Source organism: Felis catus, chromosome E3 (assembly GCF_018350175.1).
Source record: "Felis catus isolate Fca126 chromosome E3, F.catus_Fca126_mat1.0, whole genome shotgun sequence".
NCBI classification, from domain to species: domain Eukaryota; kingdom Metazoa; phylum Chordata; class Mammalia; order Carnivora; family Felidae; genus Felis; species Felis catus.
The window spans coordinates 7383522-7408511 of NC_058383.1; the positions used below are offsets into that span (position 1 = coordinate 7383522).

At 39.7% G+C, this 24990-nt stretch overlaps 1 protein-coding gene across 9 annotated transcripts in view; it reads right to left on the reverse strand.

Moving 5' to 3' along the window:
- The window catches only part of LOC101098422 (NXPE family member 3-like), a 67680-nt gene that overhangs the window by 40761 nt on the left and 1929 nt on the right, over positions 1–24990 (reverse strand). For 7 of the 9 annotated variants that reach the window (XM_045048326.1, XM_045048328.1, XM_023246661.2 and 4 more), the window contains exon 2: positions 6254–6447. Coding sequence is in view for 4 of the 9 variants with exons in the window: in XM_045048328.1 (XP_044904263.1) it covers positions 6254–6296 (43 nt within the window). In the remaining 5 variants the exon portion in view is untranslated. Of the gene's footprint in view, positions 1–6253; positions 6448–11869; positions 11932–24990 lie in introns of those variants that run through there. The other 2 variants (XM_045048322.1, XM_045048323.1) reach the window with 2 other exon arrangements.

Sequence of the window (24990 nt, forward strand, 5' to 3'; positions counted from 1 at the left end):
AATGAAAGCATATCCCCATACAAAGACTTGTGCGCAAATATCCATAGCAGCTTTATTCGTGATAGCTAAAAATTGGAAAGAACCCAAACGTCCACTGACAGATGAATGGATAGTCAAGTAATGGTATATCCATACAGTGGAAAACTACACAGCAGTAAATGGGGAATGAGCTATTGTCACACCCAGAAATGTTGATGAATGTCAAAATAATTATGTTGAGTGAAAGAAGCCACACAGAAAAAAGAGTATGTATTGTATAGCCACATTTGTGTAAAGTTCTAGCAAATGCAAACTAAGATAAAAAGACAGAAAGAAGATGTGTGGTTTCCTGGGGAGGGAGTGGGAGGTGGGCATGAGAAGGATTAGGAAGGGCCATGAGGAAACTTTCCTGGGTGTTGAGTATGTTAATTATCTTCTTTGTGAAGATTGTTTTCCAGGTGTACATATATGTTATAACTTATGATACTGCATACTTTAAATATGTGTTTATGGTTTGTCAATTACACCTCAATACACTGTTTAAAAATAAAGGGGAGCCTCGGGGAACCTGGTGGCTCAGTGGGCTAAGTGTGTGACTCTTGATTTCAGCTCAGGTCATGCTCTCACAGTTGTGAGTCTAGCCCCCCGTCAAGCTCTGTGCTGGGAGCCTACTTAAGATTCTCTCTCCCTTTCCTGCTGCCCTTCCTCCCCTCAAAAAAAAATTTAAAATTAAAATTAAAATAAAGGGGAACCTCAAATTAGTCTAGTGACTGAGGGTGACGATATGGCAAATTTCTAAACTTTGCAGGAAGATAGGAATGTATCTGAGCTTCCCATTTCAGATCAGAGAGGATATGCTTAGATGAACATTCCTCAAAAACATGGTAAGCAAGAGCTACAATTAGCTTGTTGCTAACTTTACAATTGAGTTCACAGAGAGTGTGATCCATTGAACATATGGCTAGCTTTTCTATTCTACTTTCCTCCTCTCCAGAAGTCTTTGAGATTTGTAATATCTTTGCACAAGGCACTGTTTCTTGGGACATACTTTTATTCTATATAACCACTAGAGATGTTAAAATGTTTTTCTTTTCTAAATGGAAGGTAACTCACAGGTCCTGTGACAGTTTTCTGTTTTCCATTAATCTTGACTATTAGAAACTGGCACACATGGAAGATATGGGGTTTGGATTAATTTAACTTTGGAGGAGCTGAGGAAACTACATGCATTGAGCAAGAAGTCATTCAGGATTTAGGTTCTAAAAGGACCACAGCCTACTTGCTGTTCAATAAGGAAAAGAAAAAAAAAAGAAAAGAAAAGAAAAGAAAAAAGAAAAGAAAAGAAAAGAAAAAAGAAAAGAAAAGAAAAGAAAAGAAAAGAAAAGAAAAGAAAAGAAAAGAAAAGAAAGCAAAAGAAATTGAGGTGGAATGTGGGACAAAAGTTTGAATTTTATGTCATTTACAAGTTAATTTTACTTAAGAGAATAAATGGGGATTTTATTTATTAACTAATTGGGGGGTGCTTTTGTATATCAGAAACTGTATTATTTGAAAGGTTTTTTTTTAATTCTGTCATTTGACTCATTACATAACATCTGGTTACCTAAACTGGAAAGGCAGCTCAATGGTACTAATTACATGCACGTAGCTCTGACTCTTTCACTTACATGCCCTTGGAAAAGTCCCAGCATCCTGCCCCACCTCTCTACTGAAAACACAGGAGTCTTGTTTCTCAAAGCCCTCTCCTTGTTCACCTTTCCTTCATGAAGCTCCAAGTGTCCTGCTCTCTCCCCGCATAGACACTCACAGCGCATGTTGTTTCTCAGGTACTCCCACCAATGCAGAAGTGTGGAGTCCCCATCATGTGGATACGGCCAGCCAGCAACCCAGGATGCTGTCAACAGTGGAGGAGTGGCCAGAGCAGGACAGGGACTGCCACACATCTCAGCGGTAGAAGCCAGAGGGGTTTGGGCCTGGAATCCCAGGGCAGAATGGGGGCTATGGGGACAGGGCTATAAGGAAAATGAAACACAGTACAGGGCTAACAGTTATAACTTAGAAAATGCCAGGCACTCTTTTATGTGCTTTATATATATTACTTCATTTACTTTTTACAAAATCTATGAACTACTATTCTTATCTCCATTACAAAAGGGACACTGAGGTACTATACATATATAAACGTATACAAAATGGATAAAAGACTTAAATGTAAGACCTTAAATCATGAAACTACTAGAAGAAAATTTAGGGAAATAACTTTTTAACATTGGTCTTGGCAATTATTTTTTTGGATATGACACCAAAAGCACAGGCAAAAACACAAATAGATATGTGTGACTGCATCAAACTAAAAAGTTTCTGTACAGCAAAGGAAACAATCCACAGAGTGAAAAGGCAACCTACAGAGTGTCTGCAAACCATATAATTGATACAGACTTAAGCTCCAAAATATATAAGTCCAACAATTCATTAACAAAAAAACCTAATACCCAGTTATAAAATGGGCTAAGGACTTGAGCAGACCTTTCTCCAAAGAAGACACACAAATGGCCAACAGGTATATGAAAAGATGCTCAACATCACTAATCATCAGGAGAATGGAAATCACAGTATCACCTCACACTTGTCAGGATGACTATTATCAAACAACAACAACAATAACAACAACAAAATTGTCAAGGATGTGGGGCAATTGGAACCCTTGCACACTGTTGGTGAGAATGTAAAATGGTGCAGCTGCTATGGAATACAGAATGTATGTTCCCCCCTCCAAATTAAAAACAGGATCTAGCAATCCTACTTCTGAGTATTTATCCAAAAGAATTGAAATCAAGATCTTGAAGAGATGTTAACATTCCCATGATCATTGTGGCACCAGTCACGATAGCCAAGATATGGAAACATCCATCGGCAGACGAAAAGATAAAGCATGGTATGTACATACAATGGAATGGAAGGAAATTCTGTAACAAGAGACAGCATGGATGAGCCTTGAAGATATTATGCTAGGTGTGAGAAACCAGTCACAGAAAGACAAATATTGCATGATTCTGCTTATATGAAGTATCAAAAATAGTCAAATTTATAGACTTGAAAAGTGGAAATGTGTTTGCTAAGAGCTAGGGATGGGGGAAATGGAGAGTTACTAATCAATGAGCATAAAGTTTTAGTTAAGCAAGATAAATAAGTTCTAAACATCTGCTGTACAACATTTTACCTATAATACCGTGTTGTATATTTAAAAAATTGTTAAGCAGGTAGATCTCACACTGTGTTCTTATCACAATAAAATTTTGAAATAAAAAAATTATTCATTTTCATCAAAAGACACAATTAGTGTGAAAGATAGTCATAACACAGGGCTGGAGAAGATATTTGTAACACACACACAACAAATGAAGGGGCTGTATCTGAAACCTATAAAGAATTCCTCCCAATTCATAGGAAAAAGACAGATGACCCAATTAGAAATGGACAGAAGATACCTTAACAGGCATTTCGCAGTAGAGGAAATTCAAATGACCAATAAATATATGAATAGATGCTCAACAGAATAAGTAAGAAAAGAACAAAAATGAAAACCACAATACATCCACATATTCAAAGAAAGGCTAAAACTAAGAAACAATACCAATGCTCGTGAGGATGTGAAGCGATTGAATCCCTCATACTGTTTTGGTGAGGGTATAAATTGGGAAAGCCACTTTGGAAAACTGGCAGTAAGTACCAAAGTTGAATATACGTATACCTTGGGACTAAGCAATTTAGCTTGTTGGTATATAACCAACAGAAAGACATGCATGTGCACACTAAGAGACACGGACAAGAAGATTTATAGTAGCAATACTTAAAATAGTCAAAAACTGAAACCAACCCAATTGTCTATCAACCACTGCAATGATAAAGAAAGTGTTGTATTTTCATATACTGGAGTACCGTGAGATGAACATGAATAATAGCTTTACGCTACAATGTAGATGAATCTCACCAAAAATATTGAATGAAGACACATCTTCTTAATGATAAAAAAAGAAGACACAAAAAAGTACACAGTGTATGATTACACTTCTATAAAATGTAAAATCAGGCAAAAATAAACTATAATGTTTACACCTGGAAAGAAGAAAGGGTGGTAGTGATGGGATGAAGGCATGAGAGAAAGTTCCTAAGGATACTAGTAATGTCTACTTGACTTGAGTGATGATTCCACAGGTGTGTTATCTTTTATTTCATTGAGCACTTATGATTTATATATTTTCATGTATGTTACGGTTCAGCTTTTTTAAAAGGTGGAAAGTTTTCACTCCAAGCAGTCTCACTCTTTCTCACAGTGAAAGGTTACTCTGGAAATGAAATCAACACTTTCCTTGGAACAGATTATTAAGGAATTAGGGTTTCCCTGCCAAACTCTTTCATACTTTTAGAATAAAGACCAATCTTGCCAGATCAACCACTTAAGTGAAACCAGAAATCCGTATTTTCATTTGAAAGCCCCCACTGTTTAACTATCAACAACCCATTCAGCATTGTTTAAACAGTCCAAACAAAATGTATCTGTAGCTATATTAAGCCCCAGATCTCTACTTTTGACTTACGGGCAAACAGAGAAATGCCTTCTCTAGGAGATATTCTTAGCTTCTTACCATACTCATATTTCCAAAAGACACAGCAAAATTCACTCCAGCCAATTACCCACTCTCTTTTCAGAAAGGGATTCCCACCCCCCCCCGCCCCCACCGAATTCCTGCCTCCCCCCCCCCCCCCCCCGCCCCCGCTCTGCTAAAAAGCAGAGACAACACCATAGATTTCTATCTCTTTCTCTTACAGTGGGATAGAAAGTAAACACTTTTTTTTGAAAAAATTTTTAACATTTAGTTATTTTTTTGAGAGACAGAGAGAGGCTTAGCACGAGTTGGGAAGGGGCAGAGAGAGGGAGAGGGAGACACAGAATCTGAAGCAAGCTCCAGTCTCTGACCTGTCAGCACAAAGCCCGACACGAGGCTTGAACTCACCAACTGCAAGATCGTGACCTGGGCAGAAGTCAGCCAGTTAACCGACTGAGCCACACAGGTGCCCCCAAGAAAGGAAACACTTTTGAAGGGTGAGGAGAGCTAAGAACCATGGGGAATTGCTTATTTTTGTTCTCCACAGGAATTTCCCTGAAATGATCTCTTCTGGGTTTGTGTTTTGGATTCCCTAATAGACCCTAACACCTAACAATTCACCCTCCTCCTAAGAATGATGTTTCACCCTGTAATGGCTGCCCCTGGAGTCACAGGAGGCACAGGTAAGGAGATGGAGAGCTTCCCTCAGTTGCACAGGAAGAAAACACAGGAGCCAGTGATGAGAGGCAGTGGAGGCAAGGGAGGTACTCCCCGGAGCCAGAAACACCAACCTGACTGTCAGAATCTTGCACTCCATGAATGGATCCATGACAGCCTAGACGTTTCTCTTAAATACTCAGCATGAACCATGGACCCAGGTACAGCATAAAACAATAAAAGTTTAATAGGCCTTTGCAGCATTAAAGAGTGAGTTCACTCTGGTACCTTCCTGAGAGAAGGCATGGAAATTGTTATATTGCATATATGCATGTTCTGCCTGATACTGCCAATTCTTCCAAGCCCTGTGTCTCTCTTTTCTACCTTTCTAAGTCCTAGTTCCTCATCCACTCCCACCCCCCATCCCCTGAATCCTGGAGTCTCACTTTCTGTCCTTTGAAACCAATACAACTTCCTGTAAACAGGCAGATTTCATTCTGGTGTGCCAAAAACCAATCCCCCACTCCCACTCTGGGTCTTTGCACACAGCTTGGCTTACACATCTGAGGAATTACCTTTTCCACCACGGTTTAAAAAAAATTTTTTTTTCAACGTTTATTTATTTTTGGGACAGGGAGAGACAGAGCATGAACGGGGGAGGGGCAGAGAGAGAGGGAGACACGGAATCGGAAACAGGCTCCAGGCTCTGAGCCATCAGCCCAGAGCCTGACGCAGGGCTGGAACTCACGGACCGCGAGATCGTGACCTGGTTGAAGTCGGACGCTTAACCGACTGCGCCACCCAGGCGCCCCTGCCACGGTTTTAGATAATAATTCATCATATCCGAAACAATCTCACCATCCGTGAGAGAATTTACATTTTGTCATTCATTTGTAAATTTTCACAAAATGTATTTGGTGTTCATTGTAGTTGTTTTATTGATATATTGTGACTCCATAATGGGAGGACTTTGGCATGACAAATTCCCACTATAGGAAGAGGGTATCTACCTGAGAGAGTCAGAGTGGATTCTTCCCAAGAACAACGATTCATAAGAATAGCAGAGATAAGAGGCAGCTACTTCTCCTAGGGCTGAGATCCAGATCTTTTGGAGATGACTCAAGTCACGGCCCACTGACTGGCAGAGAAGTCACTGTGGAGTTACAGCAGCAGAACTTGCTGTAAATCTACCCTCTGGAACCTGCTGGAAATAAATCAGTACTTTAGGGTGCTACTGAGAGACCTTCATGGGGAACCCCACGTGAATGCAAAAAACTGCACCCAGCTCTGTAGGAAACCCACAGAGCACTCATCTAAAGCATTTGCCAGTTACCTCAGCAACCTGGATATGTTAGGAGCCACACCCACCCAGATCTAGTGTTACACCTTGGACCAATTTTAGATTTCCTCCTTGGCCACTTCAAAATATTCTCAAGCTGAAACTTTTCCAGTGCCCACTTCCACAAGCAAATTTCAGGTCTTTTTCAATATATAGGGCCATGTTTATTGTAGTGTGCTACGGTTTTATTACGTTCGTATCTTTTTTTAATGCGTCATTGACAAAGTTTTTGAAGATTATACCCCTAATCCCATTTTCCCCCTAAACCCTGTGGTTTTCACTGTGTGATTTTAGTAATTTTTAGGAATGCTTATGTTGTGTTATTGCAGAATTGACTGCTTATACAACTCTAGGCTAAAACATTTTAAAATATTGATGAAATGGGTGATTTTCTAGGAAATTTTCAAAATTGATATAAGAAGTCAAAATCCTGAACTTATCACAAATCACAAATGAGATTTTTTTAAGGTTTACAACAATATACTTCCAAGAAAGATGTCAAATCTAATTGGCTTTGAGGGTAAATTCTTTCAAATGTTCTAGAAATAAATCATTTCTATACTGTGAAAACTGCTGCAGAACATTGGGGAAAGTGGAGTATTTCCCAAGTCATTTTATGAAGCTAACAGAAACCTGGACACCAATTCCTGGCTAACACACACAACATAGAAAAAAATACAAAACCTTACATTAATCTCATTTAAAAGTATAGATATAATGATTATTAAAAAAATAAGCAAATCAGATTCAACATTTTAATGATACTGTGACCAATTTGGATTTATTATAGCATAGGACTAGCTAAACATTAGAAAATCTATTAATATAGTTTATTGTATAAAAAGGAGAAAGGACAATTCAAATAGATGCAAATCAGTATTCTGTGAAATTAAACAGATAACATTTATCTTAACAAACAAAAGCTCTAGAAAAGTAGAAGCAAATACTTCTATATCATGAAAAAATATTTTAAATCTATCTCAAACCAACAACTAATATCAAAGATAAAGAATAAAACACCAAACATTTTTTTTAAGGTTTTTAAGTAATCTCTACACCCAACATGGGGCTCGAATTCACAATCCCAAAATCAAGAGTCACATGCTCTATCAACTGATGAGCCAGCCAGGTACCATCCCCCCCCCAATTTTTCTGTTAGAGAATATGGTATCATTATTATAATACTAGGATTATAAAATACTTACTGTGTACCAGCCAATATTGCAAGAATTTTACATTTGGTAGTTAAATCCTATGATGGAACTATGCCCAAGATTACACGGTAAGGCATAAACAAAATTTCTGTTATTCATGTATGATATCATTACCTAAAAACCCAAGGAAGCACCTGAAAATTGTTAGAGTCAATTGTAACTCAGTAACATGGCTAGTTATAAAATATTTAAACAAAAACTTAATAGCTTTCCCTTATACTTTCCTGCATACTACCAATGATCAGTCACCAAAGTTTCAACAGAAACAACTTTTAATTTTCTAGAAATGAAGTGATAAAAGTATAATATGTATATCAATTCAACTTCAAAACTTTACTAAATGACATGGAAGAAGAGTTAAATAAATAGACATATGTTCTTGGACAGGAATACACAGTATTGTAAATATGTTCAACTTAAATGCAATTATGATTAAAATTCCAAAGGGGTATTTTTTTTAAGATTTTATTTTTAAGTAATATCTACACCCAACATGGGGCTCGAACTCACAACCCCAAGATCAAGAGTCGCGCACTCCACCAACTGAGCCAGCCAGGTGCCCCCAAAGAGGTAGTTTTAATCTAACAAAATAATCATTGGGTTCATCTGGGAGAAAAATGTTAAAAAATCACCAAGAAAATGCTTAAATAATGAGGTACTCTGATATTAAAATGTGTACTAAACTAAAATGTGCTCTAAACTACAATAGATAAAAAAACATGTTATACTGAAAACAGACTAGAGAGGCTAATAATACTGCAAAATCCAACCACATGCTGGAGAGAAAGCCTGGCCTCAGACCATATGATAAAGGCAGCATTTCAAACCAGCGCAGAATAAAGACATTATTCAATAAATGGTATTGTGATAACTTGGGTAAAAAATTTTAATTAAAGAGTTAAAATTTTGATAGTAAAACAAAAAACCTATTATTTTTGGAAGTAAAAATTTACTTGATCTTGCATTGGAAAGGACTTTTTATTGTAGTACAAAATACATAACATGAAGTTCATCATTTTAACATTTTAAAGTGTACAATTCAGTGACATTAAGTACATTCACAATATTGTGCAACCATTCCCACTACTTCCAGATCTTTTAATCACCCCAAAGAAAACCCCATATCCATTAAGCATTCACTCCCCATTCCCCCCCTCCTTCCCTCTGGCAACCACTAACTTTCTGTCTGTATGGATTTGCCCATTCTACACACTTCATATAAATAGAAACATATGATAAGTAGCCTTTTGTTTTTGGCTTCTTTCATTTCCAAACTCATTCATGTTTCAGCGTGAATCAGGACTTCATCACTTTTAACAGCTGAATGATATTCCATTGTATATAGATATATTAGTTTTTGTTTGTCATTCATCAGTTGATGGACATTTGAGTTGTTTCCACCTTTCAGCTATTGTGAATAGTACTGCTACAACCATTTGTGTACGTTTTTCTGTGGTGGACATATGTTTTCAATTCTCTTGATTTACGGATTTTAGGAGTGATTTCCCTTTCTGCAAAAAGGCCATTGGGATTTTTATAAGGATTGCACTGAACCTGTAGATCACTTTGCAGTATGATAGACAGTGTGGCCATCTTCACCATATTAAGTCTTTTAACAACCCATGAATATGGATGTCTTTCCATTTATTTAGATCTTCTTTAATTTCTTCAGCAATTTTTTTTTTTTTGTAATTTTCCTTATACAAGTCTCACACCTCCTTGGTTAACTTTATTTCTAAGTATATTATTCTTTTTATGTATTATAAATGGTATTGTTATTTAAATGTCCTTTTTAGATTAATTGCTAATGAATATAAATACAACTGATTTTTGTGTGTCGATTTTGTGTCCTGCAAATTTGCTGAATTGGTTTATTAGCTCTAACAGTGTTTTCATGGATTCTCTGGGATTTTATAAATACACACACACACACACACACACACACACACACACACATATATACAGAGAGAGAGAAAAATGTATACACACACACACACACACAACCATGTTATCTGCAAATAAATATAGTTTTATTTCATTTACAATTTGGATGTGTTTTATTTTTCTTGCCTAGTTGCTCTGGCTAGAACTTCTAATTCAACGCTGAATAGACATGGTAAAAGCAGGCATCCTTTTCTTGTTATCATGAAAGTGTTGGATTTTGTCAAATGCTTTTTTTGCATCAATTGAGATGATCATGTGGGAATTTTGTTTTCCTTCTTTCTCCTATTGTGGTGTATTACAGTGATTGATTTTTGTAAGTTGAACCATCTTTGCATTCCTGGGTTAAATCCCACTTTATCACAGTATATAATCCTTTCAATATGTTGCTGGATTTAGTTCACTAATACTTTGTTGAAGATTTTTGCATCTATGTTCATAAAGAATATTGGTTTGCAGTTTTCTTTCCTTGCAATGTATTCTTATAGCTTTGTTATAAGGATAATGCTGGACTAACAGAATAAATTAGGAAGTGTTTCTTCCTCTCCTATTTTTTGAAGGAGGTTGACAAGAATTGGTATTCATACTTCTTTTTTTTTTCTTTTTTTTTTTCAACGTTTATTTATTTTTGGGACAGAGAGAGACAGAGCATGAACGGGCGAGGGGCAGAGAGAGAGGGAGACACAGAATCAGAAACAGGCTCCAGGCTCTGAGCCATCAGCCCAGAGCCTGATGCGGGGCTCGAACTCCCGGACCACGAGATCATGACCTGGCTGAAGTCGGACGCTTAACCGACTGCGCCACCCAGGCGCCCCTTTTTTAAAATTTTTTTAACGTTTATTTATTTTTGAGACAGAGAGAGACAGAGCATGAACAGGGGAGGGTCAGAGAGAGAGAGGGATACACAGAATCTGAAATAGGCTCCGGGCTCTGAGCTGTCAGCACAGAGACCGACGCGGGGCTCAAACTCACGGACAGCGAGATCATGACCTGAGCCCAAGTCGTCCGCCTAACCGACTGAGCCACCTAGGCGCCCCAGTATTCATACTTCTTTAAATGTTTGGTAGAATTTTTCACTGGATAATACCAGTAAAGCCCTCTGGTCGTGGACTTTTCCTTTTGTGAAAGTCTTTGATTACTGATTCAATTTCCTAACTTGTTATAGGTCTATTCAGATTTTTATTTCCTCTTGAATCAGTTTTGGTACATTGTGTGTTTCTAGGAATTTGTCCATTTCATCTAGATTATTTAATTTGTTGGCAACTATTCAGAATATTCTTATAATCTTTTTCTTTTTCCTGTAAGGTCAATAGTAATGTTATCTGAAACTCATTTCTGATTTTATTTATTTGAGTCTTCTTTGTTTCATAGTCAGTTGGGCTAAAAATTTGTTGATTTTGTTGATCTTTTTAAGGAACCAACTTTTGGTTTAATGGATTTTCCCTATTATTTTGAATTCTCTACTACTTTATTTTGTATTCTCTATCTCCACTCTAATGTTTATTATATCCTTCCTTCTGTTCTCTTTAGGTTTAGTTTGCTTTTTTTCTAGTGTGTGTGTGTGTGGGGGAGTTGGGGGGGTACTTTCTAAGCCTGACACTGAAGGGAAAAATCATAAAAAACTTGACAGTTTAATTACAAGAAAAAAAACTTAACTTGTACATCAAAAAACACAGGAATTGGGGCGCTTGGGTGGCTCAGTCGGTTAAGCGTCCGACTTCAGCTCAGGTCATGATCTCGTGGTTTGTGAGTTCAAGCCCCACATCAGGCTCTGTGCTGATAGCCTGGAACAAGGAACCTGCTTCGGATTCTGTGTCTCCCTCTCTCTCTGCCCCTCCCCTGCTCATGCTCTGTCTCACTCTGTCTCTCAAAAATAAATAAATGTTTAAAAAAATTAAAAAAAAACACAGGAATAAAAGACAAAAAGCAAACTGAAAAAAACATTTGAAACCCGAGTCAGACAAAGGTTAACATTCTAACAGCTCCTACAAACAGTAAAATGAACATCTTAGCAGAAAAGTGAGCAATAGACAGGCTTAAGAAAAAGAGTAAAAGAAAAATCATCCTAATGGTTACTAAACATATAATTAAACCCTCAATCATAATTGTAAAAGAAATTAAAATAGGGGCACCTGAGTCTCAATCAGTTAAACGTTCAACTCCTGGTTTTGGTTCAGGTCACGATCTCACAGTTCATGGGATGGAGGCCCACATCAGGCTCTTTGGTGACAGCATGGAATCTGCTTGGGATTCTCTCTCCTCTCTCTCTCTCTCTGCTCCTACCCCTACTCCGTCTCTGTCTCTGAAAATAAATAAACATTTAAAAAATTTTTAAAGGGTATTAAAAAAAAAGACATAATATTTTTCTGTTTTTTTATTCAAGTGAAATTCACATAACACAAAATTAATCATTTTAAAGTGAGCAATTCAGGGGCATTTAGTACTTTCACAGTGTTATGTAACTACCACATCCATCTAGTTCCAAAACATTTTCTTCACCCCAAAAGGAAAGCTAGTAACCATTAAGCAGTTACTCCTCACCCCCCTCCTCCCAGCTGCTAGCACCATCAATATATATATTTTTCCACCAAAGAGAAAATAAAGCAGTGATAACTCACATATTGGTATATCAGAATCACCTGGGAAGCCTCAAAAATTCCAATGCCGAAGGTCACATCCCAGACCAATTAAATCAGAATCTTTGGGAGTGGGACCAGGGTATCAGTATTTTTTAAGGTTCCCCACATGATTCCTATGTATAGTCAAAGTTGAGAATCACTAATTTAAAAGGGGGATAATATCTAACATTAATTCAAGTGAGAGTATATCCTAGTATAGGGTGCTGTGTAATTTGTGCAACTTTTTGAAAGAGCTGTCTGGCAGTAATAATAGCTCACATTTATTGAGCTCTTATCATGTTCCAGACACTAGGCTAAGTGTGTTATTAGTTCTTTCAATCCTCACAGCTGCCCATGAAGCAGTATGCTATCACCTTCATTTTATAGATGCAGAAAACAGAGTTACAGAGGGACTAAATGATGTAACTAAATTACAGAGCATATGAGTGTTTTTAATACATGCTTTTGCCACTACTCTACACTGTGGACTGCCATCCTTTAAAATGCTCCTTCTAGAAAGTTATCCTATCTAGAAAGTGCATATCCTGGATATGCACAAGAATTTTCAGTCTATGCTGTTTAAAAATGAAAATTGAAAATAATTTACATAACCAGGTGTACAATAGGAAATTATTAAATTACATAAATTAAATGACTGAATATTAGGTAGTTTTATTTTTTTTATTCTATTCTATTCTACTCTATTTTATTATTTTAGTAAGCTTCATGCCCAGCATGGAGCCCAAATTCATGACCCTGAGATCAAGACCTGAGCTGAGATCAAGAGTCAGACAGCCAACCAACTAAGCCACCCAGGTACCCCCTAGGTAGCTCTTTTAAATGGGTAGTTGAATGTATGTATGTACATAGTTGAATTATCGGTAGGCCAAAAAATCAAATAGTATGCACAATCTCTCTCTCCCTCTGTCTCCCTCTCTCTCTACCCGCCCCCCGCCTCTCTCTCTCTCTATATATATATATACATGTACACATACATATATATATACATATACACATACATATACACATACATATATATATATGTATATGTATATATACGTGGAGCCTGCTTTGGATTCTCTCTCTCCCTCTGCCCCTCTCCCTGACTTGTTCTCTTTCTCTCTCCCTAAAAAATAAAATAAGTTTAAAGGGGTCTCATCCCAAGCACTTCCCAACCCTCAGCTACTCGCCCTTTGCTTCTCTCTTCCTTTCATTTCCTCCCCCCACCCCCCCTCCATTCCTTCTCCTTCGATCTCCTTTCCCTTCTACCCTTTACCACTCTGGGTCCTCAGTGCATTTGGAGGCAGAAAGTTCAAAGACAGCAGCAGGAATTGTGCAGGAGTGCGTGGCTGCCTGCCTGGTGGGGGCAAAAAGGGGCATGGGAGGTGGTGAACAGGGTCCCCACCAAGAACAACTCTTGGCTGTTTGCACCACGTACACACTTGGTTGGGAGGAAATGAAATAAAGCACAAGGAAACAAAAATGAAAGCAACAGGCACAGAATTTGTGGCAGGGTTTTCCAAATAAAGAGGCAAGAGCGAATCTGTGTCCATGTTTACAATTTTTTTTTTAATTTTTTTTTTCAACGTTTATTTATTTTTGGGACAGAGAGAGACAGAGCATGGACAGGGGAGGGGCAGAGAGAGAGGGAGACACAGAATCGGAAACAGGCTCCAGGCTCTGAGCCATCAGCCCAGAGCCCGACGCGGGGCTCGAACTCACGGACCGCGAGATCGTGACCTGGCTGAAGTCGGACGCTTAACCAACTGCGCCACCCAGGCGCCCCTACAATTTTTTTTTAAGTTTATTTAGAGAGGGGGAGAGAGAAAGAGAGAGAGAGAGAGAGAGAGAAAGAGAGAGAGATTGAGCATGAGCAGGGAAGGGGCAGAGAGAGAGGGAAAGAGAGAGAATCCTAAGCCGGTTCTGACAGGGTCTGACAGGGGTTAGATCCCATGACCCTGCAATCGTGACCTGAGCTGAAATCAAGAGTTGGACGCTTAACTGACTGAGCCACGCAGGCACCCCTCATGTTTATAAATTTTTTTTTTTACTTAAAAAAATCCTTATTATAATAAAGTGACATTAGACATTTTATGATTTTTAGAAAAATAGCCACAAATCTGTAAATGTAAATCTGTCCTTAAACCATTCCGTGTCACTTTTTTTTTATAATTTAACTTTATTTTTTATTTTTTAAATTTTACATCCAAATTAGTTAGTATATAGTGAAGCAGTGATTTCATGTTTATAATTTTTTAACTCAAGGAAACAAAGCGGGTCTGAGATATGGATTGTGAGAAAGTGGAAGTCTCCCTCCCTCCTGCCAGAGTCTTGAGCAGCCTGTCAGAGTAATTCAGGGCTATGCCCCCAACCAGCCCCAGGACCTCTCCCAGTCGTGACTGGCAGGACCAACTACAACATGTGGGGGCCCTGTACAAAATGAAAATGTGGGGCCCTTTGTTCAAAAATTATTACAAATTTCAAGATGGGGACAGCACAGCATTAAACCCAGCACAGGCCCTTCTGAGCACGGGACCTTGTGTGACTGTACAGTTTGAGCACCCATGAAGTCAGCTCTGATGAAAAGCAATAGTAATATGGACAGGACTGACAACACACAGGAACCGACCCAGGCAGTAGAGTAAATGACAGTCACAAAGGAAATTAGGCAGTCGGGGTCCCACAGTGGGGTCTGTGAACTATCTGAAGTATTTAAAATACTTAGTAGAAGGGCACTTGGGTGGCTCAGTCGGTTAAGCAACTGATTTTGGCTCAGGTCATGATCTCACGGTTTGTGAGTTTGAGCCCCACATCAGACTCTGTGCTGACAGCTCGGAGCCTGGAGCCTGCTTCAGATTCTGTGTCTACCTCTCTTTCTGCCCTCCCCTTTTGCACTCCATCTCTCTCTCTCTCTCTCTCTCAAAAAATAAATAAACATTAAAAAATTTTTTAAATAAAATATTTAGTAGAAATGGATGTTGAAGATATCCAATGATACTGGAAATAGAAATGAAAAATTTTAATAAATTTGAAACAAAAATGGGGGAAAGGTTACATCATATTATAATATTGTAAAAAGAGACTAAAAATAGGGTGTCTCAGTCCTGGCTGCTGTACCAAAGTACCATAGCCTGGGTGGCTCAGATACAACAGAAATTTAGTTCTGGAGCCTGGAAGTCCAAGATCAGAGTGCCAGGATGGTCAGGTTCTGGTGAAAGCCCTCTTTTGAGTTGAGACTGCTGACTTCTAGTTTTATCCTCATATGGTAGAGAAAAGAGACAAGAAGGAAGCTCTCCCCAGTCTCTTCTTATTGTGGCCCTAATCCCACTCACAGGGCTCCACCCTCAGGACCTCATCACCTCCCAAAGGCCCCACCTACTACCATCACATTTGGGGTTAGGATTGCAACATATAAAAGGGGGTGAGGGGAGACATTTAGTCCATAACAAAGGGGGTCATTGGTGATGAAAACATTAAAGAATCATGAAATAATATTAACTCATATCTTCATTAGAATCTAATCAACTTGGGAAGAGTTTTCAAGGGAAAAGTCAGAATCAGAAAGGACTCTCTCCCATGTCCAACCCAGGAAAGTTCTCCTTGATGGGCCCAACCCCCTCTGTCTCTGAGATGATTTAGAACTTGGTTGAACCCCATGATCTAGCATACACCCCTCTGGGTTCATATTACCATCCCACCTCCATCTTAGCCCCTTTCTGGTCTCCCACCCTTCCTCTCTTTGGAGTATCTGCCAAGACTTGCCCAGGCCTTTATTCTTTCTGCAGTGGCTACATTGTCATTTATTTGAGGAGAGAAAAGAAAGGGTCACCAAATTTGGCTTCCTTACCTCTCATGGGTGGTTTTATGGTAAGGGAGGTGGGGATGATGGAGAGAGAGGGGTAATTGGGAAAGAGATGATACTGGATTTGTGGACCTGAATTTTATTTGATTTTGTTTTGCCCAATTTTGAGAAAATAAAGCCCCAATTTATGAACATAATCTTAGTTTGCAAGGCAAGGGGCTAAATTCTAATGACAGCCCTGAGCTGAGGTTTGAGGGACTGAATAGAGAATGAGATGAGCTGATATTTTCAAATACAAGTAATACTGGGCTGTAACTCCACAAATGCAAGAAATTGTTGTTTAACAAGTCCACAGTGGTGCCAACTGGACTCCCATCCATTCAGGCCCTATAGGATCATGTGCACCAGGAGCTCTGGGAATTTACACATCTCCATCTTACCATCAGGATCATTTAAATACAGATGCTTGCCCCAATCACACTCACCTCTAATGAAGGCAGGAGAGCCCCTCCTTACTCTAGCTCCCAGTCGGCTTGGTCACTTGCTGCTGACTGGCTGGCCCTGGGCCTTGGCTTTCCAGCTCACTGTGCCACGCCTCTGAGGCCACATTTGCCCACCCTCACCTGCCACATTCCCAGCTCCACTGCCTTGACCTGGAAGGGACTCAAGCTCATAACTGCTCAGGGCCTTTCAGATCCTACCGCAAGTTGCTCCTGTTATCTGCCAACAACCCTCCTCCCTCATTTCTAAACAATGTCAGCTCCTGGCTCAGTGTCACTTTCTCCAATTCCCTACCTGTCCTAACACTCAGCAATTTCAAAATCCATGTGGGTGAATCTTTCAACACCACAGCCTTTCACTTCCGTGAGCTGCTCTCCACCGACAATGCTGTCATCCACCTTCCTTAGTCACTCTTTCTGGGATGACCATTTCACACCTGGGCCTGTGTCCTCAAACTCCAAATACATCATCTCCCCCTCTCTCCTAGGCAATGGCTGTAGTCCCCAATTCTGAAAATATTTCAGACTCCCCCACCCGCATTTCTATCCAGCTACTATCAGCATCTGTGTCCATATAACCAGCCTGCCCATCAGTTGCCATGAATGAACCGTCCATATTCTTATCTAAAGACCATCCTTCACTAGACCCCATCCTCCCTCAATTTCACAAGGCTATTGCCCCAGAAATTTTCTTTGCTCTCTCCTACATCACCACCCCCCCCCCCACTGCTTCTGAGTTATTCCTAACAGCATAGAACTCTGCTTTTATTCTCTCAATTTGACAAAACCTTCCCTTGACCCCGTTGATCACCAGGGTCTGTTCTGATCACTGATTAATCCAGTGATTAATCCACAGATTAATCCTTCTACCAGCTACTGCCCCTTTTCTTTGATTCCTTTGCAGTAAAACTCTTAAAAGTATATGACTTTATTCAATGCAATTGATTTCTCCACTCCCATTCTCTTAATGTTATATCAGACTCTGTTCTGACCATTCCACTGAAACTGTCCTTCTTGAAATTATCAATGATCTTCATAGCACATAATCCAACAATCAATCACCTACTGATGGTTCTCAGCACCTATCAGTAGTGTCTGCACCAGCTGGTTACTCACTCCCCCCTGATATATACTCTTCACTTGTTTTCCAGGACACCTCACTTTCCTGGTTTCCTCTAACCTACCAATTGGTAAATTGTTCCTTCCCAGACTCCTTCACTGATTCCTCCTCTTCTCACAATCTCTTGATGTTGGCATGCCCCAGGGATCAGACTTGGATTCTCTTCTCTATTTACATTCACTCCCTTGTTTAGCTTATCCAATATCATGGCCATCTATTAACCAATAGCTCCCAAATTTATATTTCTAGCACAGAACTCCTTCCTGATTTCCAGACTCTTCTATCTGCCTACTCAAAATCTCCACTTGGATACATACCAGATAGATATGGGCAAAAATGAACTGATTCCACCACCAATTGCCCTCTAAATTAACTACTCTATCCTTATCTTTTCCCACTAAGTTGATAATGCCATCCTTACAGTGGCTCAGGCCAAACACCTTAAAATCATTCTTATTGCTTTATTTTTTCTCACATCCTACACTCAATGCTTCAGGAAATCCTATTGGTTTCACCTTCAAGATATATTTATAATCTGACTACCTCTCAATACCTCCACTACTACTACCCTGGTCAACGTCACCATAATCTCTTACTTAATTGGTCTTCTTGCTTCAGCACTTACTTTCCTATAGCCTTTTCTCAACAGAACATCCAGAATGATCCTTTTAATAGTAAGATCATGTCATTCCTCTGTTTAAACTCCCTGGTGAGTCCCTATTTCACTCAGCATGCATTCTCAACAGGAACAATATCATCTCCAAGGGGATGAAAGTTGTTTTTGGGGGAGCAGGGGGTGAAAAAATCTTGGATATTATAATGGTTTCTAGCCCTCCAAAGGGCCACAGTACATAGATAAATAGAAGCTATATCTATGGTATTAAAATTTCATGAGAGGGTAGCAATTAGGAAAATAAAAATCTAAAAAGTCTCCTACAGGGCATAATAATGGGGGAGGGGGAAGTTGACAACAACTCAGAAGAAAAACCAAATTCCTATATAGCTATACATGTTCTGGCCTCCATTACCTCCCTGAACTTGTCTCCTACTACTCCTACTACTCTCCACTTGATCATTTAGTTTCAACCACATTGGCTTCTTTGCTAATTCTCAAGTATATCAGATAAGCGCATTCATATGCACACACACTGAGCCTTTGTATTCGTTACCTCTTCCATGGATACTCTTTCCCATTTCCTCCAGGCTGACTCCCTCACCTCCTTCCAGTCTTTGCCGGAGTCTTCTCAATGTCTCCTCAGTGAAACCTACCAGGACCACCCTATTTAATAGAGCAGCAGGTCCCCTCTTACCTCCACACTCTGGATCCCATTTACCCTGATGATTTTTTTCCTATACCACTTATCATCTTCTAACACGCTACTTAATTTTCCTTTTATATGTATTGCTTACTTTCTGTCTCCATCTACTAGAGTATCAGCTCCATGACGATAGACAGCTTTGTTCTACCCACAACCTCTAGAACAATGTCTAGTAGTAGCTCTGTAATGAATGAATTAATCCTTTCTAGCCTTAGGGGAAAAACTTACGTCCTAAAAGTAATTATAAATTCAGTTGAGGGTAAATCTATAACTGGAAAAAAAGTATGAAGCCAGGGCTGAGGATGTGACTCATGACCACATTATTAATTCTGTCTGGGACCCCCTCCTTAAGGCCATAAAAATAACAAGAAATTGAGGCATGTTAAAGCTGTCGGGAGCCTAGCCCAGGCTGAGAGGGACTTTTTGCCTGGGCTTCACATTCATGAAAGCCTCAAATGTAGGTTTTGAACATTCCTTCTAAAGGGTGTTGGTTATATATTCAGTCAGAGACATGCCCACAAGAAAGGAAGGAGACTTTCAGATTACAACTTAACTGGTGTCTTATAGCATTCTGCTTCTCAGATTAACTTTGTAACCCTGGCAATTGCATGACTGTCAAAATCATAAAGCTTTGTAATATCTCTGTGTTAAAAGCATTCATTTGTCAAGTGCAACCGTTTCAGTCATAGCACAATTTTGGAACCCTGCTTTTGCTTCTTTTTGTTTTTTCACATACTACTAAATTTGAGAAACGAAGTGGCTTGAGCCTGTGTATTATTAGATGGGCTTTGTTGTCTCTTGGCCACAGAAAGCCAAGGAAGTGGACTCTCCAACTTTATATGGGCTCCCAGCACTCACAGGCTGTAGTGCTCCAGACATTCAAGTGTCTCCTCCCCTTCTGGCTCACCAGTGCTTCCTCAAGATATGTACTTACAAAGCACATTCCTTCCCCTTTGCTCAGTTATCCCATAAGACTCCTGGGTGGAGACAAGGGAAAGCCAGTGGGAAAGGATCACCCACAACTGCAGTCCCAGGTATGAATGCTGCCACAGAGACCATCACAGCAAAGGGGCACCCACCCTCTTTGGCTTTTGTGGATGTGATGGTTCACTTTATGTGTCAACTTGCCTAGGCTATGGTACCCATCGGTTTGGTCAAACATCAGTCTACATGTTGCTGTTGAAGGAAATTATAGTATGTCACCCCAAAATATGTCTCTGTGACATAAAAATTATTATGAGCTAAAGGTACATAAAACAGCAGGTACAAGAAAGGCACTCTGACTCTCCCCCTTTTCTTCTTGGAAACAGATGGTAAGACCCTTAGATGTCCTCCTTGTATCAGAGGGCAAGTAACATTCTTAATTATCAAGGACAGGAAATTGTGACTAGAGAATTCTGTAAAACAGACATTATTAAAATAATTCTTCTTACCTTCCTTTACTACCCACACACAGTTTAGTTTTCCACAACTGTCTTCCTTTGTTTCAACCTAGTATAAAAGGTTTTGTCACTTCTTTCAGTCTCTGTTTCCTTATGAAGGCTTCCGAATCATGTTAAAACTTGCATTAAATAAATGTGTATACTTTTCTCCTGTCTTATGTCAATTTAATCATCAGACCCAGCCAAAGACCCTAGGAGGGCAAAGGTAAAAATCTGCCTCCCCTACACTGTGAAAGCATTTTTTAAGATATGATGAATATTTAATTTTGAACAAAACAGATTAACTGCCACCATGCGGGTGGGCCTTACCCAATCAATTGAAGACGTTATAAGAAAAGATCAAGCTTTTTCACAAAAGAAGGAATTCTCCAGAATTCCTGTAATAACATAAAACCCCCGAGTTCTAGCCTTGTGTCCTGCAGGTTTCAGACTCAAGGTGCAACATCAACTCTTCCTGCTGGCCCACCCTACAGATTTCCTACTTGCCAGTGTGATTTGCTTGAGATTCCTTAAAATAAATCTCTCTCTCTACAGAGAGAAGGGGAAGGGATTTTAAGAAATAAAATATTTTAAAATATGTTATGTATTATATATAACCATCAACAGACTTCCAAACCCCAACTCTATTCTTCCCGGATCTTAACCCTGGCACATCCATTCAGCCAGCACTTTTTAAAGACTGCAGGGTAATAGTCATATGCTTTGGGAATAACATGTTGAAAACATCAAAGACCTGACCCCATGCTGCTCAGCTTGTAAGTGAGCTAGGCAGGTAAACAAAGAGTAGCAGTGAAGTGTAGTAAGCATTAGACTAGAAATAGGAGCCACTTAGATCCTGGTGGGATAAAGTATGTGTGTTGGGAGGGGTCCAGTTGGGGGTAAATAAAGGAACATGTGGTTTCCAGGCAGAGAGAGGAAGGTCTGAGATTATTTGGAAACAGCTGGGTATAAACATTTTACATCTCAGGATTTGTTCCCTCCTTTCCAAAAGAAGAAAGTACCATGGAAACGTACAGAGCAGAATTAAGAGACCATGAGGCCAAAAAAAAAAAAAAAGTCTCTAAAACCAGAAGGAAGTGGGGCGCCTGGGTGGCTCATTCAGTTAAGCATCCAACTTCAGCTCAGGTCATGATTCACAGTTCGTGAGTTCAAGCCCCACATCAGGTTCTGTGCTGACAGCTTGGAGCCTGGAGCCTGCTTCAGATTCTGTGTCTCCCTCTCTCTCTCTACCCCTCCCCCGCTCATGCTCTGTCTCTCTCTGTCTCAAAAATAAATAAACATTAAAAAAAATAAGATAATAATAAAACCAGAAGGAAGTGCTAGAAGTGACTAGGACAATATACCAAAAACAAATTATTCAATTTGCAGGTTAGCAATGTGGTAGGTGCTGAGGTAAACACTGGAATTTCAAAGGTATACCAGGTGCTTATCTTCAAAGAACTCAGTCTAAGACAAGCTAGATGAGCACTCACCAGAATATTCTACCCCCAGGTATGGAGATACCCACATGGTTCACTCCCTTGGGCTTCTGCTCAGTTTTCTCCTCATGAGAGGCCAGTCCTGCCCACCTGGTGTAAAACAGCACACCCATCACCACCCTGACCTTCTCTATCTTCTCACTCAACTTTGTTTTGTAACTTTTTATTCAAATATATATACATGAAAAGTTCACATATCACAAGTGTACAGCTCACCAATTTTTCACAAACTGAACACACACAGGACACTAACATCCAGACCAAGAAATACTATTACCAACTACTGGAAGCATCCCTCTTGTCCAATCTCAACCCTTCCCCCATGGATAACTACCCCATCCTGATTTCTACAACATAGATTGCTTTGCCTGTTTTGGTACTTTACATAAATGAAATCACACAGAATTTACTCTTTTGTGATTCGTTTATTTCACTAGATATCAAAGTTTGTGCAATTCATTTATGTTGTTGTGTATGGTTTAGTTCATTCCTTCTCATTGATCAATAGTGCTCCATTATGTGAATGTGACACAATCTACTTCTGTCTTTGGGCAGATATATGCACACATTTTCTGTTGGGTATATACCTTGGGGTAAAATTGTGGGGTCATAAGACCTATTTTATTATTTTTTTTTTTTATTTTTTACAGTTTATATCTTTATTTTGAGAGAGAAGGAGACAACACAAACGGGGAGAGGCAAACAGAGAGGCAGAGAGAGCATCTCAAGTAGGCTCTGTGCTGTCAGCACGGAGCCTCACGTAGGGCACGATCTCCTGAATGGTCTCAGGTGATCGTGACCTGAGCCAAAACCAAGAGTTGGACACTTAATTGACTGAGGCAAATCAGGTCAGGTGCCGTGACCTACTTTATTTTTTTACGATTTTTAAGACTATCAAATCATGTATTAAAAAGTGTGTATGGGGGCACCTGGGTGACTCAGTTGGTTGAGCGGCCAACTTTGGCTCAGGTCATGATCTTTTTTTTTTTTTTTTTAATTTTTTTTTTTAACGTTTATTTTTTGAGACAGAGAGAGACAGAGCATGAACGGGGGACGGGCAGAGAGAGAGGGAGACACAGAATCAGAAGCAGGCTCCAGGCTCTGAGCCATCAGCCCAGAGCCTGATGCGGGGCTCGAACTCACGGACCGCGAGATCGTGACCTGGGCTGAAGTTGGATGCTTAACCGACTGAGCCACCCAGGCGCCCCGACTCAGGTCATGATCTTATGGTTTGCAGGTTCGGGGCCCGGCATCGAGCTCTGTGCTAACAGCTCAGAGTCTGGAGTCCACTTTGGATTCTGTGTCTTCCTTTCTCTCTGCCCGTCCCCAACTTGTGCTCTGTCTCTCAAAAATAAATAAACATTAAAAAATTTTAAAAAGTGTGTATATATGTACACACACACACACACACACACACACAGGACACAGAAACAGAGACTTAGAACCTAAGAAATAGAATATTACCGCCATAGTCCATTCTGGTTGCTATAGAGCTGAATATACAGAACTGGGTGGTTTATAAGCAACAACATTTATTTCTCACAGTTCTAGAGACTAGGAATCCAAGATCAAGGCACTAGCAGATCCTACAGTCTGGTGGAGGCCTGCTTCCTGCTTCATAGACTGCCATCTGTGCTGTGTGCTCACATAGCAAAAGGGGGGAGGGGTCTCTGGGGTATATCTTAAAAGGGCATTAATCCCATTCAAGAGGGTACCACTCTCATGACATAAGCACTTCCCAATATCCCTACCTCCAAATATCATCAAAATGGGATCAGGGTCAATATATTAATTTGGGGATCAATATATGAATTTGAAACCTTTTGTGTCTCTTTCTATCCCATCCCCTTCTCTATTCCAGAAGTAACCATTATTCCAGTTTTAAAAATCATTCCCTTGAGGGGTGCCTGGGTGGCTCAGTCGATTAAGCATCCGACTTTGGCTCAGGTCATGATCTCATGGTTCATGGGTTTGAGCCCCACATCAAGCTCTGTGCTAACAGCTCAGAACCTGGAGCCTGCTTCGTGGATTCTGTCTCCCTCCCTCTCTCTATCTGCCCCTTCCCTGCTCATACTCTATCTCTCTCTCTCAAAAATGAATAAAACATTAAAAACATTTTTTTAAATAAAAATAAAAATCATTCCCTTGATCTTTATCATTTTGAGATAGGTAGCTAGATAATAGATAAATCCCTAAATAATACATTATTTTGTTTTTCATGTTTTTTGAACTGAATGGAAATGGAAGCCTGCTTTATTTTTCCTCATAGCACTTCTTGATAACTTAACATCTTCTTACTCATTATCTGGCTCACCCTCTCCCTCACAGCTTCTTGAAAACAATACAAAATGTCTTTTTAATTTAATTTTTTAATGTTTATTTATTTTTGAGAGAAAGAGTATGAGCATAGGAGGGGTAGAGAAAGAGGGAGACACAGAATTTGAAGCAGGCTCCATCCAGGCTTCGAGCTGTCAGCACACAGCCCAAGGTGGGGCTTGAAGCCACAAACTGTGAGATCATGACCTGAGCCGAAGTCGGATGCCTGAGCCACCCAGGCGTCCCCCCAAAATCATTTTTATTCACTGCCGTATCTCCAATTCCAAGAAGAGTGTCTAGTACACAGAAGGTGCTCAATAAACATTGGTTGAATGAAAGAACGAGAAACTTTGCTCTCTACATGGGTAGTATGATTTGTGAAAATGAAACAATTCTGATGATGGCTGATGAACATTGCTTTGCGAGGGGCTTCTCTGCATCAAGAAAAAGGAAAATAGGGAATTTCTGTGGTAAAGTTAAATGTAGCTTTAAAAAATAACAATAAACATAGTTGGCCAGTGGAGTAATAGAAAAGCATCAGATTCAGTGTCAGCAAACTTGGACTGGAATCTGGCTCTGCCACTTGCCCACTTGGGTGCCTGTGAGCAGGGCTCAACCTCTCTTAAATTTGCACTTCCTAGGGGCGCCTGGGTGGCGC